This window comes from Mustela nivalis, assembly GCF_964662115.1.
Source record: "Mustela nivalis genome assembly, chromosome: 9".
Taxonomy (NCBI): domain Eukaryota; kingdom Metazoa; phylum Chordata; class Mammalia; order Carnivora; family Mustelidae; genus Mustela; species Mustela nivalis.
The window spans coordinates 36,322,368-36,341,616 of record NC_139028.1 but is presented as its reverse complement, the minus strand read 5'-3'; the positions used below and the strand labels follow the sequence as shown (position 1 = coordinate 36,341,616).

Genomic DNA, 19,249 nt, shown 5'->3' with positions numbered 1-19,249 from the left:
TATATGTGAGCCTAATATAACACTGTATATCACCCATACTTCAACAATAAAGTTTTAAAAAAATCTATCAGGATTGGGGTGCCTGGATGGCTCAGCCAGTTAATGTCATGCCCTTCAATTTAGGGCATGATCCCAGGGTCCCAGGGTCCTGGGATCCAGCCCCACATCAGGCTCTCTGCTCAGTGGGGAGCCTGCTTTTCCCTCTCCCTCTGTAGCTCCCTCTGCTGGTCCCTGTTTGTGCTCTCTCTGTGTCAAATAAATAAATAAAATCTTTAAAAAAGGGGGGGGGCATTAAAAAAATATATCAGGATGCTTTTGGCACAGTCCTGAATTGAGACAAGAGATGAGGCCAAGAAAGATTCAAATTTTCCTGCAGCCTTCATATTTTGTGTATAAATATCCTCCTCATCCCTCTGGCTAAGAGTAAGGTGTTTAATTCCCAGAAAGAGAATCTTTTTTAAGATCCTATTTATTTGAGAGAGAAAGAGAATGAGAGAGAGAGAGAGAGAGAGAGAGAGAGTTACAGAGAGAAGGAGACTCTCCACTAAACAGGGAGCCCAATGTGGGACTTGATCCTGTGACTCCCAGATGATAGTCTGAGTCAAAGGCAGTCATTTAACCAACCAAGCTACCCAGATGCCTACAAAGAGGAAGTTCTTTAAGAAGATTCTCACCTAAAAAAAAAAAAAGAAAGAAAGAAATTCCCCACCTAGGTTCTCTGATGATCACAAATGCACATACAGGCTTTATCAGCAGCAGCCTAAACTGCCAGAGAAACCAGACTTGTTTTCTGGAAAAAACATTTCCATCTCCTCAAAATTAAAAGGTGGGAGATATACTGGTGAAGGAAAAAAACAACAAAATATTTAAAAAGATTTGAGTGTGTGTGAGAGAGAGCATGCAAGCAGGAGGAGTGGGGAGGGAGAAGGAAAAGCAAACTCCCCGCTGAGCAGCAGGGCTCAATCCCAGGACCCTGGGATCAGACCTGAGTTGAAGGCAGATGCTTAACTGACTGAGCCACCCAGGTGTCCCCAAAAGATTTTTAAGAGCCTGATGATATTGGGGACCCAAAGCAGGAAGACTGAGATTTAGCTGTTTCGACATCTCTCCTCTTCTCTGAAGCCTCAACTATCAATTTCTCAGAGAACAACAAAGCCAGCCCTTAGAAGCTATTGCATTTGTCCCTCATGTTCCTCCCATCCCTCTGTCAAAATGAAGGTAAGGTACCATTGCATGTCATCTATAATTTCTCTCCCTCCCTCACTCGCCACAGCCAGCTCCTAGCAAGCCCTCCCCATTGCTCTCTACAATGCCTCAATCTTAGCTCAGGCCATCAGCAGCTCCCTTCTGGCATCTGCAAAACAATCTAAATTAGCACCCCTGCTCTGAGTTTTCCCCATTCCCAATCTCCTCTACAAAGCAGCCCAGTCAAGTCTTTCTAAACTGAAAATGAAGTCATCTCCCTTCCCTCCAAAAAAAATCTTTACGGAACTCAAGATGCTGTCCATTCTTGCATGGTGTTCAGTACTTCCTGCCTGGCCTTGGCATGCCTCACCAGCTGTGTGGAGATATTCCTCTCTCCCTTCCTTAAATCCCACCTGTGATAGAGAACTTGCAGTTTCCTTAAGCCAACCTGCCTTTTGCTTCCACGTCTATATGCAGAGCATTCTTTCTTGCCCAACACCTTCCTCCACCCCACCCATCACCATCTGGCCTGGATAACCAGCTTCACAGCTCAGCCTAGATGCCACTTCTGGGAAGCTTCCCCCACCAGCTGCCCTGCTCCTACTTCATGTGATCAGAGATACCTTATGCTGATGTCTGTTCTAGCAAATGCTTTCTCAATGTAGGAAGCTTGGGACACAGTAGGTGCTCAGCAAATACCTGTCTTATCTCCTTGCTGTTCCCTGTGATCCTTCTGATTAACTCATGCAGCTGGTATCATGAATGGGACCATGATAAGAGGATGGCATAGGACAGCATTCACTCTCATTGCACAATAGGATGGGCTACAGATAGATTTAAATCATAACTAATGAGGTGATACTTGTTGAAGCTGAGTAACAGGGACAGGGAGATTCAATATACTACTCTCATTACTTTTCCATGTTTGAATTTTTCTGAAGTGAAACAAACAAAACAAAACAAAAAACAAACCAATCCTGGATACAGATGCAGGACCAGTCAGAGGAAAGTCTCTGGGCACAAGTATATGTCTGGGCCCTGTGAACAAAGGAGGGGATTAGAGAATCATACCCTGAATTCTGTTGTCAAAAAACACATATGTGGTTTGGTCATCTTGAATTTTCTTCCACTCAATCCTGGGGTCACTTGTCTGTGAATCCGTAATGATACAAGATAATTCCACACCTAATGAGCCAAAAAAAAGAAGAAGAAGGAGAAGAAGAAGAAGAAGAACTCTTACAGAATGGGAAACAATTTTATGATCACTTGTATATCTGGACCCTGCAAGCTATCTCTAATTTGAAAGAAGTCTTAAATGTACATTTAAAAAATCTATCTTCAAGTTCCAAATGACTCTAAGAAAAGATGAATTTTAGCCAGAAAAATTTTTAAAGGTGATTAGCAAGGCCTTAATACTCTGCTTGTATATAAGGAAGTTCTTTGTTATATATGTACAAAACCAGGGCAGGAATCTGATTCTAGCCAATATAAAACCTGCAGAGTTCCCTGTCGGCCTGCTGAAAAGGGCTTCACTGACACATGTGCACATCAAATGCACTGCTACAGAGCCACCCACCCAAACATCTCTTGGGCACTGTATGGATGTGCTGTGTTTGTCCTGAGTAGGCTGCAAGACTACCAAATGTCCATTAGATGGTGCCCATTCTCTTAGTAGTCTCCCTTGTACTTACTTTCAAATTCCTGTACCACTGGGGTTCGGTTGCTGGATTTGAGATTCACGGCTCCAATCAAGCAACCTGAAGGAAAAAATAAATAAAGTAAAATTAGAGACAATGCAACTCTAAAATAGCAGAGAATCCTCCAATCAAGTTCAGATTTTCCCCTTCTAGGTAGACTATAATCACTAACCACAGAGTATAGAAAAATACTATATTTCAAAACAAAGTCTATTAGATAAAGCAAGTTGACAACTTTCTTTCTTAGTCTAACCTCACTGGAATGAACTGAGTGGAAGAGTTCTGAGAATTTAGATCTAGAGCATAACCACCCTGGAGCTAGAGCTCTAAGAATTTCCTTCTTGCGAAGAGCCATTCTTAATCCTGTAAACATCTTTCAACCAGACCCACCTGGGCCTTGTCTTTCCTGCATCCTGCAGATTCTCTCCTCTCCTCCAAGCTTCCAACACAGCAATGGCACCCTTGGTGGATTTGATATGGCCCAGACTCATGGTCTGGTACGTTCCCCCTCAGGATAGCACAACATTCTCTGGTATAGATATCAACCAGCAAAGAGACCACCTCGCTCTATTAACCATATAACCCAGTGATTCCCATCCATTACAAAGTTTTCACTGGGGGCACCTGGGTGGCTCAGTCAGTTAAATGTCTGACTCTTAATTTCAGCTCAGGTCATGATCTCAGAGTCCTGGGATCGAGTCTCATGTAGGGCTACCCACTCAGCGGGAGTCTCCCTCCCTCCGCACCTCCCTGCACTGGCTCACGTGCACTGTCTCTCTAAAATAAATAAATAAATAAAATCTTAAAAAAATTTTTTTTCACTAGTTTTTGGTAAAATGAGAAAAATAATAACAATTTTCATTAAGCGAAATTGAATGAAGCTACTGATAAAATCAAGACATGCCAACTGTACAGTAATCCCTTTCAAAACTAGCATCTGACTCTCCACATGTTTCAACAAACATTAAAACCAGTTTATCATGGTCTCTAACGTCTTACCTATTTTCTTGGAGAAGATATAGAAGGTACAATGACCACCCACAAAATCTCATTCTTCAGCCACCTGGCCTTTAGGAAAATATGCATTCCCCAAAGAGGGCCTTCATACAAAACCCTCATGAAGGTCTCTGGATCTTAGCTTACTATCCCAGCTAAGGACAAAGTGCAGAAAGACATGTACTCCTGAGTAGCTAACTCCTTGTATATTAGGTGGGATGCATGTCACAACAATCCAGTCTTTCCCTTTTTTAAGTCTTATTTAATGGTTCAATGACATGTACAATCCCAGTATACATCTTGATCCTTTGTTTCTTTTTTAGTAAGACTTCATTAATTATAGCAAAAGCCATAAAAATTTACTAACAGGGATGAAAATCAGAAATATAATACATATACCTGAGTTGATATTAATTTCTAGAACACTGACTTCTACAAAAGGTTAGTGAACCAGGACAAGTAAAAATAATTTTATTTTGTATTGATTAACCTGAGCTACTCCTTTTGGGAACCAGAAACATATCCCATGTATGTGCAGCACTTTCTACTTCTCCTTCAATCCAAAAGCTCCCAATGACCACTGAGAAAGATTAATAAATGATGCTTCAAGTATCTACCAAGGCCCCACAGGTTCCTTCTAAGTAAATGACCACAAACAGTTCTTCCAGTGAGATCACTATAATTTAGATGATGAGACACTGAAACTCTAGTTACAAATGACTATGACCAGGAAACACCTTCCAACCCAGAGGCCATCTAAGGGGCCTTTGAGGTAACTCATGAGAGCTTCAAATAACTGGATAATAAACAACTAGACAAACCCAATCTGCCACTTTCCTTTAAGAAGTATGATGCTAAGAGAAATGAAGAATGCATTAGAGAGTTCATAGTCACCAGAGAAACAGAGTGGAAGAAGAGTAGAGGGAAGGATTAACTGACTTATCAAAATGGTTAAAACACTATAGTTGGTAACAAGTGAACTGGAGAACAAAGAGGATATAACAGGAAAGCTACTCTCGTAACTGCGACAATGTCGAATTTTCACGAAGGCCAACTGAGACACATTTTTTATAATAAACCCCTACAGTGAAGTAAACTAATGTGCTTCTTACAATCTAAAAGAAGCTAAGGTAACACAGCCTCAGATAATGGAAATGATCACCTCTTTTAATCCCTCTACTCTGCAGCAAAGAGGTGAATGCTCTGTACTCCTTAATGAAGGCTCTGCCAGACCCTCTCCAGCCCAATTACCCTAGATAAGTTTCATAGGCAATCCTGGAATTCTGTGCCAATCCTGAAAGATGGTTTGTCCCAGGAAGATTAAACAACAGAGGACTACTACAAGCAAGTGAAACTCTAGCCCAGATGAGGATTCACCATAGCCAGGCCTGAGCTGAGGAGGCCCATGCTGAGAGTCCTATACTTCAGAGTTCTCCTTCTATTCTTAAATAAGCCTTTATTATTATTATTATTATTATTATTATTAAGCAAGTCTTAAACTTATAAACATTCTACACGCCTCATTTAACCCTCCCCAATAGCCTAGATCCCACTTTAAAATACAGATGACCCTGAACAACACGGGTTTGAGTTGCACAGGTCCACTTACAGGTGGGTTTTTAAGGGTTGACAGCAAAAACCACACAGTATTTATTTACAACTGCCCACCCCAGTCTCCTCAGGAGAATCAAAGGTGACTGGCACAGAAGTCACACTTGCTACCCTCTGAGAACACAGGAGGAGAGGCCCGCAGGGAGCCGTCAGCAGCCCCAGGGAAGCCTCAGTACCAGACAGAGCTACAGGTGGCCCATATGCCAACAGGGTGGTCGGTTTGAGCGCCCACAGCTGGCAGACAGGAGCCTGGGCTGAAGAGGAAGAGGAAGAACATGCCCAGAGGGTCCTCTGTGTGCCAGGCTCTGGGCTGCCCTGAGTCCCTCTAGTCCCTCTTCCTTCTGTCTCCAAAGCTGCTGATGGTTATAGCCGGCGGTATAGATCCAGGCAGGTGGGTCAACTGTACTGAACTTCCAGGCCGCCCAGCTGCTACCACTACTGAGCAGAGACCACCAGCTATAGAACATCATCCCCCTGGGGCCAGGCCTGCTGCCACCACCCCTTGTCCCAGCCCCTCCTGGAGGATTCTTTAAAAAATAAATAGCCATACAGTACTGTAAATGTACTTTCTCTTATGATTTAAAATTTTTCTTTCCCCCAGGCTACTTTATTATAAGAATGCAGGATATAATACATATAAAATATTAGTTTACCGACTGTTTATGTTATAGGTAAGGGTTCTGGTCAACAGTAGGCTATTATTAATAATTAAGTTTCAGAGGAGTCAAAAGTTACAAGATTTTCAACTGTGCGGGGAGTGGGGGAAGCGGCACCTATTTGCCCCATGCTGTCCCAGGGTCAACTGAATAGCAATAGCTTGTGTAAAAGAACGGTGCTATGAGGCCTGGAACAAACCTAACTCTTAAAGGTATCGCAAGTAACTCACTGGAACTTGGAGTAACTACCCCTGCTTGAAGGTAAGATTCTGACAGAACCAGATGGGAAATGGCGTCCAGAAGCCAGCCCTGAAGTGGTGACTGCTAAAGTTTAACTGTGCACACACTGAACCCAGTACTATCAGAATACTCATGAAGAGATACCACTTTAGATGGAAAAGGAAGGAGAAAAAGGCAGCATATCTATGATAGCATCTATCACATGCTCTTGTCCCTATTTCCAATCTTGGCTTATCAGACTCAAGGCTTTTTAGGAGAATCCAGTCATTCAGCAATTTTTATTTAGCACCTATTATATGCCAGATACTGGCCTGAACATTACAGACGTGAATAAAACAGATAAAGACCTATGTTCTCATCGAGCTTACATTCTAGTATAAAAGAAAAAATATTATTAGGTTTACTCATCTTTCTATCTTCAATTCTAACACTGAATGATATTTAGTAGGTACTTGGAAAGTGGTTGCTGAATAAATCAAGGTGCATTTTTTTGTATTCTATATTGGATTTCCTTGACTTGAGCTTTCCAAAAAATCATTTGGTTGAATTCAGTTTTCTCACAGGGCTATAATGTGGTCACTCCCTTCTTCATCCTGCCTAGGAATATATTATTGAGTCTTGAACTTAGAACGATCTAAGATACGTATAGTTGTCTCTCTGTATTCAAAACGTCTTAACCAAATTTAAGACTCCCCTCTAGAGGCAGGTGTGGTTAAGTCCTAAGCATATTATGGTTTCAGTATGTAGTTATTAAAATTCAGTAAATCTGGGGCACCTGGGTCGCTCAGTCGGTTAAGCTTCCAGCTCTTGTTTAGGCTTAGGTCATGATCTCAGGGTTGTGGGATCAACCTCCACGTGCTCAGCGTGGATTCTTCTTATCCCTCTCCCTCTGCTCTGCTCTTTCTCCTGCTCGTTCGTGCTCTCTCTCTCTCTAAAATAAAATCTTTTCCTGGGGGCACCTGGGTGGCTCAGTCGAGAGTCTCCCTCCGGCTCAGGTTGTAGTCCTGGGATTGAGCCCTGCATCGGGGAGCCTGCTTCTCCATTTCTTCCCCCTCTGTGCTCTCTGTCACTCTCTATCACTTTCAGGTAAAGAGAAAGAGAGAGAGAGCACAAGCAGGAGATGAAGCAGCAGACTGCCCATTGATCAGAAGGCCTACTCCAGGGCTCCAACCCAGAACCCTGGGATCATGACCTGAGCCAAAGGCAGGCACTTAATGGACTAAGTCACCTAGATGCCCCTAAAATAAAGTACTTTTTAAAAAATTCAGTAAATCTTTCATCCAGTTTCCCTCATTGGTCACACCTTACATAATTATAGCACAATATCAAAATTGGAACACTGACATGTATATGTCTCCACTTTTGTAGAAAAAAATGTATATGGTTCTATGTCACTTTATTACATGTAAAGATTCCTGTAATCACCACTGCAATATAAAGAACTACTAAAAAAAAAAAAAAAAAGATACAGAACTATTCCACGACACAAAGATCGCCCTCATGCTACCCCTTATAGTCACATCTACCCCCTTAATATCCATTACTCCTAGCAACCACTAATCTGCTCTCCATCTCCATAATTTTGTCACTTAGAAACATATAAAAATATATATATATAAATGGAAATACACTGTAGGTGACCTTCAGAGAATGACTTTTTTCATTCAGCATAATGCCCTTTATATCCATCTAACTTCGGTTTAACTATATATAGTTCATTTCTTTCCATTGCTGAGTAGTATTCCATGGTACGGATGTACTACAGTTTAACTACTAACTCATTAAAAGATAGCTGGGTTGTTCTCAGTTTGTGGCTATTCCGAATAAAGCTGCTGTGAACATGTTTTACAGGTTTTTGTATGAACATGTGTCCTTTCCTCTGGAATAAAGGCCCAAAAGTACACGTGCCCCACTGTATGTTGTTGCATGGTCAGTTTTGTTTTAGATTTTTTTTTTTTAAGAAACTCATAAACTGTTTTCCAGAGTTGGCTGTACCAAAAAATCATTGCTTTCAAAATTCCAATCTGAATTTCGAAACTTCCATGATCAAAGTTTGTTTTGTTTTAATAACAGGGCATTTGGAATCCACTGGATACAGTAAAAAAAAGTGAAGAAACAGTTTTAAGGTATTAATATTTATGATATTTTAAAAAATAGATACTTAAGAACTATTTAAAGTTAATAAAAAATGTTATATAAATTTTCCTGAATTCTTTCAGTGAATATATAAGTTAAAAAAATCAATTGGCTTAACTGCATTCATGATCAAAGTATGCAGTGAAAACACTTACGTGATCATGAATAATTTGGCAGTAGTCTACATGTTTCTGACATTTCATTGAACATGAAGGTTTTGAGGTTTTGCTTTTGGGCTCTCTAAAAAACCATAGCAGCAGGCAGAGTATCTGCTTTTCCTACCCAACTGATGGTTAGTGAATAGAGAAAATCAGTCAGAGTGACAAAGATTTTCTCTTTACTGACTGTGGTATTTTTATATCAATAAGACATCTGAATTGAATGTGAGACATGGTGCTCCACCCCTTATGTCCTTACTGTGTTTTCTACGTGCAGTCTATGACTGATCCAGTTTTCCCACATTCTCACCATTACTATTTAAAAATTTTTTTTTCTTATTCTGTCATACGTAATAGAAAATTCACCATTTTAACCACTGTTACATGTATAATTAATTCAGTGGCATTAAGGACATTCATGATGTTGTACAACAATTGCCACTATCCACTTCCACAACTTGTTCATCATCCTAAACAGAATCTATACCAATTAAACAGTAACTTCCTATTTCCACCAAACTCCAGCCTCCAGTAACCTCCATTCTACCTTCTATGAATTTGCCTATTTCAGGTACCACATATAAGTGGAATCATACAATGTTTGTCCTTTTATGTCTGGCTTATTTCACACAGCATTATGTTTTCAAGGTATATCTGTGTAATATGTATCAGAATTTCACTCTTTTTTAAGGCTGAATAATATCCTACTGTATATATTTACCACATCTTGTTTACCCATGCATCATTCATCAACAGATGGGTTGTTTCTACCTTTTGGCTATTGTGAATTATGCTGAACTATAGTGTACACGTATCTGTTTGAGTCCTGGCTTTTAATTATTTTGGGTACAAACCTAGAAGTTTAATTCCTGGATCATATGGTAATTCTATGTGCAACTTTTTGAGGAAATGCTAAACTTCACTGATGTGGCTACACCATTTTATGACCCCATCAGCAATGCCCATGAGATATCCAATTTCTCTATATCCTCACCAACATATGTAATTTTCTGATTTTTGTTTTTTACTCATTGTATCTCATTGTGATTTTGATTTGCATTTCCCTAAGCTAGAAGATGTTGCACATCTTTTCATGTGCTTATTGGTTATTTGTATATCTTCTTTGGAGACATGTTTATTCAAGTCCTTTGCCTTTTTTTAAAAGTAGGTGTTGTTGTTGTTGTTATTGAGTTGTAGGGGTTCCTTATACATTCTGGATATCAGTTCTTTATTATATATATATGTTTACAAGTGTTTCCTCCCATTCTGTTTTATTCTATTGATAGTGTCCTTTGATTTACAGAAGTTTTAATTTTTTTTTTTAAGATTTTACTTATTTATTTGACAGTGAGAGAGGGAACACAAGCAAGGAGAGTGAGAGAGGGAGAAGCAGGCTCCCCGTCAAGCAGAGAGCCCAGTGCAGGGCTCATCCCAGGACCCTGGGATCATAACCTGAGCCAAAGGGAGACACTCAATGACTGAGCTACCCAGAAGCCCCAGAAGTTTTCAATTTTGATGGAGTCCAATATATCTTTTTCTTTTGTTGGCCTGTGCTTTTGGTGTTCTACCCAAGACGCCATTGCCAAATCCAATATCAATGTTTTCTTCAAAGAATTTTAGCTTTATATTTATATTTAGGTCTTTCATCCATTTTAAGTCATTTTTGTGTATGATAAGAGCCCAAATTCATTATATAGAATGTTCATATCTAGTTTTCCCAGCATTATTTTTTGAAAAGACTATTCTTCCTCATTCAATAGTCTTAGCACCCTTGTTGAAAATTATTTGACCAGGTATGCAAGGGTTTATTTCAGGGTGGTCTATTCTGCTCCATGGGTTCATGTGTCTGCAATTATTCCACTACCACATTGTTTTGATTACTGTAGCTTCATAGTTTGTTTTGCAATCAGGAAATATGAGTCCTCCAACTTTGTTCTTTTTCTACAGGACTTCAGCTATTCAGGGCCCCTTGAGATACCATATAAATTTCAGGATGGATTTTTATATTTCAGAAAAGAACACCTTTGGCATTTTGAAATCCCAATCTACACTGAAATGTAGATCCCTTTGAGTACTGTTAACAATATTAAATATTCTAGTCCATAAACCCAGAATTTACTCCATTTATTTATGTCTTCTTTAATTTCAGCAAAGTTTTGCAGTTTTTAGGGTACAAGTCTTTTACTTCCTGGATTAAATTTATTCCTATTTTTTTATTCTTTTTGATGCTATTATAAATGGGGTTGTTTTCTTATTTTCCTTTTCTCTATGTTCATTGTTCATTGTTAATATGTCGAAATGCAACTTACTTTTTGTGTGTTGGGAGTTTCTTTTTTTGTTGTTTTCCTTGTTATTAGCTCTGGGCTACCTCCACACTTACATACTTTTCTCCCTTTCTTTCTTTCTCCATCTTTCTTCCTTCCTTCCTTCCTTCCTTCCTTCCTTCCTTCCTTTCTTTCTTCTTTTGGTGTAACCTTTAGGGTTTCCTACACATAAGATCATATTATCTATGAATAGAAATAATTTTCTTTCTTTCTTTCTAGTATCATTTTACTCTTTCCTTTCCAATATGAATACTTCTACTTTTTCCTCTGTTGCCTAACTGCTCTGGCGAGAAATTCCAAAAACATGTAGAACAGAAATGGTGAATGTAGGTAGATATCCTTGTCTTGTTCCTGATCTTAGGAGGAAACCAGTCTTTCACCATTACTTATGACATTAGCTGTGAGTTTTTCATATGTGGTTTTATTTTTATCATATTGAGTAAGTCCCTTCTACTCCTAATTTATTGAGTCTTTTTATTATGAAGGGAGTTTAATTTTGTCAAATGCTTTTACTGCCTCAACTAAGATGATCATGTGGTTCTTTATTCTATTAATCTGGTTATTACCTTAACTAATTTTCATATGTTAAATAATTCTTGCATTCTGGAAACAAATCTCATTTGTTCAGGGTGTGTAGTTCAGTTTGCTTTTATTTTCTGTAACATTTTTTAATCAATATTAGGAATACTGATCTATAGCTTTCTTTTCGTCTAGTGTCTTTTTCTATTGTTCATATCAGGGTAATGAGTTAGAAGGCATTCCCTAAAAAAAAAAAAAAAGAAAGAAAGAAGGTATTCCCTCTTCAATTTTTCAGTTAAGTTTGACAAAATTAAATGTTAGTCAGAATTCACCGTAAAGTCATCTGGTCAGAGCTTTTCTTTGTTTTTGATTATGGATTCAGTCTCCTTACTGGTTGAAAATCTATTCAGATTTTCCAGTTCTCTCTCTTTTTTTAAAGATAATATTTATTTATTTGACACAGAGAGAGAAAGAGATAGCGAGAAGAGAGCACAAGTGGGGATGAGAGAGTGAAGCAGGCTACCAGCTAAGCAAGGAGCCCATGCGGGGTTCACTCCCAGGACCCTGGGATCATGACCTGGGCTGAACCACCAACTGAGCCACCCAGGCATCTCCAGATTTTCTATTTCTTAACAATTAAGTTTTAGTATTACTTGTTTCTAGCAATTTGTCAATTTGCTGATGTACGCTTCTTCACAGTATTTTTTTTAAATTTTATTAACATATAAAGTATTATTAGCCCCAGGGGTACAGGTCTGTGAATTGCCAGGTTTACATACTTCACAGCACTCACCAAAGCACATACCTTCCCCAATGTCCATAACCCAACCACCCTCTCCCTATCCCCCTCCCCCCAGCAACCCTGTTTTGTGAGATTAAGAGTCTCTTATGGTTCGTCTTCCTCCCAATCCCATCTTGTTTCATTTTTCCTTCCCTCCCCCTCAAACCTCCCACTTTGCCTCTCAACTTCCTCATATCAGGGAGATCATATGATAATTGTCTTTCTCTGACTGACTTATTTCGCTCAGCATAATACCCTCTAGTTCCATCCACATCATCACAAATGGCAAGATTTCATTTCTTTTGATGGCTGCATAGTATTCCATTGTGCTTTTGTGTGTGTGTGTGTGTGTATACACACACATATCTTCTTTATCCATTCATCTGTTGATGGACATCTAGGTTCTTTCCAATAGTTTGGCTATTTCTTCACAGCATTCTTTCATAATCCCATTTACTTCTATAAAATCAGTAGTTACACCTCCCCTTCTTTTTCTGACTTTAGTAATTCAAACCTTCTTTCTTCCTTAGTCAATCTAGTTAAACTCTGTCCATTTTTTTTTCTTTTTCCAAAGAAGATAATTTTATTTTCATTGATTTTTTTTCTATTGTTTTTCTATTTTCTCTCTCTCTCTCTCTCTCTCTCTCTTTTTTTTTTTTTTTTTTTTGTTAATTTCTGCTCTAATCTTTTCCATTTCCTTCCTTCTGCTGGTTTGGGGGTTAGTTTATTTTTCTTTTTCCAGTTCCTTATGACGTAACATTGCTGTTGATTTTAGATCTTTCTTTATTGAAATCTTAAGTGTTTTAGCTCTTAGCACTACTTTCTCTGAATCCTATAAATTTGGTATATTGTGTTTTCACTTGTCTCAAGGTATTTTCTAATTTCCTTTGTAACTTCTTTGACCCATTGGTTAGGAGTGTGTTGACTTCCACATCTGTGAATTTTCTAATTTCTTTCAGTTATTTATTTCTAGTTTCATTCTATTGTGAGTAGAAAAGATACTTTATATGGTTTAATTTTTTTAATTTGGCTTAAAATATGATCAATCCTAAAGAATGTTCTATGTGTATTTGTGAAAAATGTGTATTCTATGTTGCTGAGTGTAGGGCTCTATATTTGTCTTTTAGGTCCAATTGGTTTATAATGTTATTCAAGTCCTGTATTTCCTTATTGACTTTCTATCTTGTTTATCCATTATTGAAAGTGGGCACTAAAATCTCCAATTATTATTGTAGAACAAGTTCTCTCTTTAATCCTGTCAAGTTTGCTTCATATATTAAGGGGCTCAGATGTCTGATGCACACGTTTCTAATTATTATATATTATATTATATTATTATTACTGACATTCTTCGTCTTTTTTAATAGTTTTTTACTTAAAGTCTGCTTTATCTTTTGGTTACTATTTGCATAGAATATCTTTTCCCATCCTTTCAAATCATTGGTGTTTAGATCTAAAGTGAATGTCTTATGGACAGCATGTAGCTGGATTATTTATTTATCCTTTCTGCCAATCTCTGTCTTTTGCTGAAGAATTTAGTTCCTTACATTTAAAGTAATTAACTAATAATGAACTTATTTCTGCTATTTTACTACTTGCTTTCTGTATGTATTATTTTTTGTCCCTCATTTCCTCCATGGCCTTTTTTTTAATGTTTTGTTTTTTGGGAGTGACAAATTATGATTCCCTTCTCATTTTCTTCATTGTAAACTCTATAGATACTTTCCTTGCAGTTATCATAAGGTTTATAACATCCTCAAATTATAACAAATTTGAACTGATACCAACTTAACTTCAACTGTATGAAAAAAATCTACTCTGTCCTTCCCCTTATATTATTATTGACACAAAGTATATCTTTACAGGTTGTATGCCTTGTCAATAAAATATAATTACTTTATGCATTTGTCTTTTAAATTCTGTAGAATTTATATACCACAATTATAAGACTAGTTTTTATATTTGTAATTATCTCTACTGAAGATATATAGATTTTTTTAAAAGATTTTATTTATTTATTTGACAGAGATCACAAGTAGACAGAGAGGCAGGCAGAGAGAGAGAGAGGGAAGCAGGCTCCCTGCTGAGCAGAGAGCCCGAAGCGGGACTCGATCCCAGGACCCTGAGATCATGACCTGAGCCGAAGGCACCGGCTTAACTCACTGAGCCACCCAGGCACCCATGAAGATATATAGATTTGAGTTACTGTCTAGTGTTCCTTCATTTCAACTTGATGGATTCCCTTTGACATTTTTATATAGAGCAGATAATGAACTCCCTCAGCTTTTCTGAAAAATGTCTTAATTTCTCCCTCAAGTTTGAAGGTCAGTTTTGCCAGATATAAAAATTTCAGTTTAGAGTATTTTTCTTTCAACACATTAAATATGCCATTCCATGGTCTTCTAGCTTCCAACACTTCTGGTGAGGCATCAGCTGATAATTTTATTGATGATTCCTAGTGATAATTCACTTCTCTCTTGCTGCTTTCAAGATTTTTTTTGTCTCTGGCTTTTGACAGTTTGATTATAATGCGTCTCAGAATGAGTCCCCCTGGATTTATCCTCCTTGGATTTCATTGAGCTTCTTGGATTTGTTCCATCAAATTGGGGATGTTTTCAGCCATTATTTCTTCCTTCTTCAAATAATCATTCTGCCTCCTTTACTCTCTCTTCTCCTGGGACTCCCATAAAGCACATGTTGGTCAGGTTGACAGTGTCCCACAAGTCCCTTAAGCTCTGTTATGTGCTGAATTGTGTACCTACCTCCCCTTGACCAAGATTCATATTTTGAAGTTCTGTCACCTAGTACCTTAGAATATGACGAAATGTGGAGACAGAGCCCTTAAAAAGGTGGTAAGTTAAACTGAGGCTATTAGGAGTCCTAATCCAAGCTGGCTTATGTCTTACATAAATAGGAAATTAGGACACATAGAATGATGTACATGTAGAGGAAAAACTGTGTGAGGACATAGCAAGACAGCAGCCATATGTACACCAAGGAGAAGCCTCCAGAGGAACCAAACCAGCTGACACCTTGATCTTGGACTTCTACCCTCCAGAACTGTGAGAAAATAGATTTTGGTTGTTTAAGTCAATCAATCTGTGGCATTTTGTTATGGCAGCCTAGGAAAATAATACAAGCTATGTCCACTCTTCATTCTTTTTTCTTTTTGCTCCCCAGACTTGAATAATACTTTATATTGCCCTATCTTCTGGTTCACTGATGCTTTCCTTTACCTGCTCAAATATGCTATTTATCTTCTCCAGTGAATTTTTCTTTTCAGTTATTGTACTTTTCAGGTCCAGAATTTCTTTCTGATTCCTTTTTACAACTTCTTTCTCTTTGTTGATACTCTGACGCTCAAAAATGTTTCCCTGATTTCCTTTTCCCTTAGCTCTCTAAGCATATTTAAGATAAATTATTTAATGTCTTTTTCTACTAAATCCAATGTCTGGTCTTCCTCTGGGACAGTTTCTTTTCATTCACTTTGTTTCTTTGAATAAGCTACATTTCCTACTTATTTGTATGTTTTCCAAGTTTTGTTGAAAATTGGCATTTCACTATTACAAAATTATTATTCAGGAAATCAGATTCTCCTTCCCCAGGGTTTGCTGTGTGTGTGTGTGTGTGTGTGTGTGTGTGTGTGTGTGTGTTTAATTATTGTTGAAAACTGTTGTTCTCTGTTTTGAAAGTTCCAAATGTTTTTTTTTTTTTTTCCTCAAACACTATTCCTTTTTGAACATGGTCACTGAGATTCCTTTAGCTTCTTTTCAGCTAGTGTTCTGTCAGACATTTCCTGTTCTGATAAAGACTTCCTTGAATGCCAAGAACTGAAACACACATACACACACACACACACGAGAGAACAGCCCCCTCTCCCAAATCTTTGCAGACTGGCTCCGTACAGCGGCACTCCTTTTCCCCTTTCTTATTTAGGTTTGTTCTGAGTCTAGGGATCACCTGAGATGTTATGCTATTGCTCTGAATGTCCTAATTTCCTAGTCTTATCACAGCTTCTCTTCTGAGCCCCAGATGGCCTGTTGTTTATCTCTACCCAGAATCACTTAGAGCAATTGTGGGTTTATAGTCCCCTTGTAGCTTTTACAAGCAGTACCTACTATTTTTCCCACCTGCATTCCAACTTATGTGAGACAAAGATGAGCACCTGATGTCTGTCCTTCAGTTATGCTCAGAGAAGTTAGAATAAAGGTATCAAACGATCTGAAAATAAGGTTTGTTCTGCTCCCTCCAATTTAGGGAGTGGAGGAGGGGGACAGAGGGAGAGACTGTGGTAGGGAAAGAGTGAGTAAAAATGTCAAAAAACTTCCCTACCATTTTGAAGATTATTTTTTTCTCTACTGGGCATTTATTTGGTTCCTATAAAACTTTAACTGGTTTCCAAAGCTCCTACAAAGTTGGTTCAACTTCTGTTTGTTTGTTTTTTCAATGTTTCTATGGGAGAACAAGAGCTCTTGCTGATGTCACTCCAAACTAGCATTATGGCTCTTTTTATTTTTTATTTGTTATCTCAGCCATTTTTATTCATCCTTGTACCTCCCAACAATCATACCTGAGATACAAGAAGGTTTTGGAAATGCTATTGACTACAAAGTGGAGGAGAGACACAATTTCAATAAAATATGATGCTCTACATGTCAGTAATACACGGAGGGTATGACCAAAGAGCCAGGACTCAAACCCAGGACTGTCTTTGCTCTTTCAGTGTTTCTTCTGACAATGTAGCTCTCAGTATAAATTAGGAAATTTTTAGCATTTTGGATTCCATGATTTCCTAGGACTTAACTGCCTCAAACAGAACTGACAAATGTTTTTTCAACCAGATGAACTAGATGACAGATGCTAATATAGAGGTAAACAGTCTTGTGCTTAAAATTCCATTTTCAAAGTTCTTCTATATGCCAAAACTATAAATTACTATCAAGAAATCTGACCCTATTTTCCCAAGTATAAAATACTATTAGAAACTTTATCCTTCTTTCACCAATAAATAAAACTAAATAAAAATAGAGAAAGAGAAACACTTATTATCTTATTGTCATTATTATATTTGCTATATAGAGATCAATGCCTTTCTAGTGGCCCAAGAACATTAAGTTTTAAATTGAATGGCTTTAGACTTGAAGCCAGAAATATATTAATCCTAAATACCATGAGTAGAATAATAAAAATGAGAATCCCAAGAAAATTCAATATGAGGTCCAAGGCAGGTGAAGGAGAGGTAGGATAAGGGAGGGTGAGAAGAACTGAAAGGTGGCAGAAGAACTAAATGGTGTCAAGAAGAAGAAGTAAAATAAATGAAAATATAAAAATGATAAGTCCTTTTACACCAAATCCAGAAAATCTTAATTTCTGAGCATCAAAATATGCTTGAATTCATAGCTGGCAAAGTTTCTTGGTCTTTTAGTCCAAAAGTATTTAATCCCAGCATGGTAATGGAGGATTTCTGAGAATGTAGGCACGGGGGTTCAGTCCTGGAGGGCTGCTTTGCAGATGAGCAGAGATGACAAAGGAATTACAAAGCCACACAATATGACATTTCCAACTATATTAAGGAAAAGACTTGACTTGAGGCTAGTCTCAAGCTGATAATAATTATGAAAATACACCAGCTCAGTGGCAAGCCAAAGCTAAAATCCAAGAAGGAAACCACTTTTTTCCTTTCTTTCTTTTTTTTGTAAACAACAACCATAGGCTCTGATTTTTTATTAATAAGCAAAAGGTACCACTGCCTGGTTCACTATGAGAGTCAATATATGCTTTCTGCCTGGAGGTACCTCATACCCAGCATAAGGTCCATGTCAGCCTGGACACAAGGGCAGAGAGGAGAGTAAGGAGCTCTGAAAGGACAGATGTGATGATGGGAAGGCCAGCTGAAAATGGCCTAGGCTTACATTGTCTCTTTCTTTTTATCTCCTCTTTTTATCCCCTGCTTTTCATGTTATTCTAGGAGCAGCAGTGGTCACACCATTCTCCACTGGGCTTACTTTTTTTGAAAAATATGAAACTAATTCTGGGTTTCCAGAGGGATCAAGCTTTGAAGTGGCTTAGGATAATGGCTTGATTTCTTATTCTTGAAACCAAGGTCATCAAAGAAGTCATAGTTCCAGAGGTGAGGAGGAAAGTGAAAATAAGATTCCAATTTATTCCTTCGATCACTCTCTAAAATACTGATGTAAGTGGAATTATTTCCAACTTATGAAAGAAGTGGCTAACTGACTAACCTCTAGTCTACAGCTAACTGATGAAGCTAGTACTCAATTTGTATCCTCAGACTCCAAGTTGAACACTCCTTCCATTACACTGTATTGTCTACACCTCTTCTTTTCCCCACGGAATCCATGGAAGAAATTAACATTTGGTTGGTTTCATCTGTGGGTGTACTTGACAAGAAATGTGGCAAGAGATTTAAAAAAAAAAAAAAGAGTTGGAGAATTCTTCTAACCAGTTATTTCCCAAATGCTAAATGGCTCTAAGATGGTTCCAAAGGCAATGCTATTCTACAATGCATGAAGACCAGGTTATCACCAATATATTGATACTAACCATACATTATTAGAGGCATGGTGATATCCTTAAGGTCCAACAGTTAGGTAGAATCAGCAAGACTTGAGGAGGAAGAGACAAAACCAAGATGAAGAAAGGTTACACATGGGACAGATCTACTTCCAAACACACGTACCATGTCATAAATAGTGTTGTATGGCAATAGTTTTCTAGAAACTGTGACTGCTGTCCTAGATCTATCACAGATTTTCTGACCCATCTCCATCTACATAGTTCCCAGATTAAGTGTCCCTTCCCCCACATCTGTGTGCCCCTGCCTAAACTACATGAAGAAAAAGCCAGAGGAACAAGGCACTACATGGAGAGAAGTAAATGAGATAGGAATCCTGCCTTGAGAAGGGAGAAATATGGGACTGCCCTA

The 19,249-nt window shown here is 38.2% G+C and overlaps 1 protein-coding gene across 2 annotated transcripts in view; it reads right to left on the bottom strand.

Annotated features, from left to right (window-relative positions):
• Positions 1-19,249, bottom strand: part of JAM3 (junctional adhesion molecule 3) — a 92,966-nt gene that overhangs the window by 10,703 nt on the left and 63,014 nt on the right. For both annotated transcript variants that reach the window (XM_082683306.1, XM_082683307.1), the window contains 2 exons: positions 2,877-2,942; positions 2,257-2,370 (listed from right to left, as the gene is read on the bottom strand). In XM_082683306.1, coding sequence (XP_082539432.1) covers positions 2,257-2,370; positions 2,877-2,942 — 180 coding nt within the window. The remainder of the gene's footprint in view (positions 1-2,256; positions 2,371-2,876; positions 2,943-19,249) is intronic.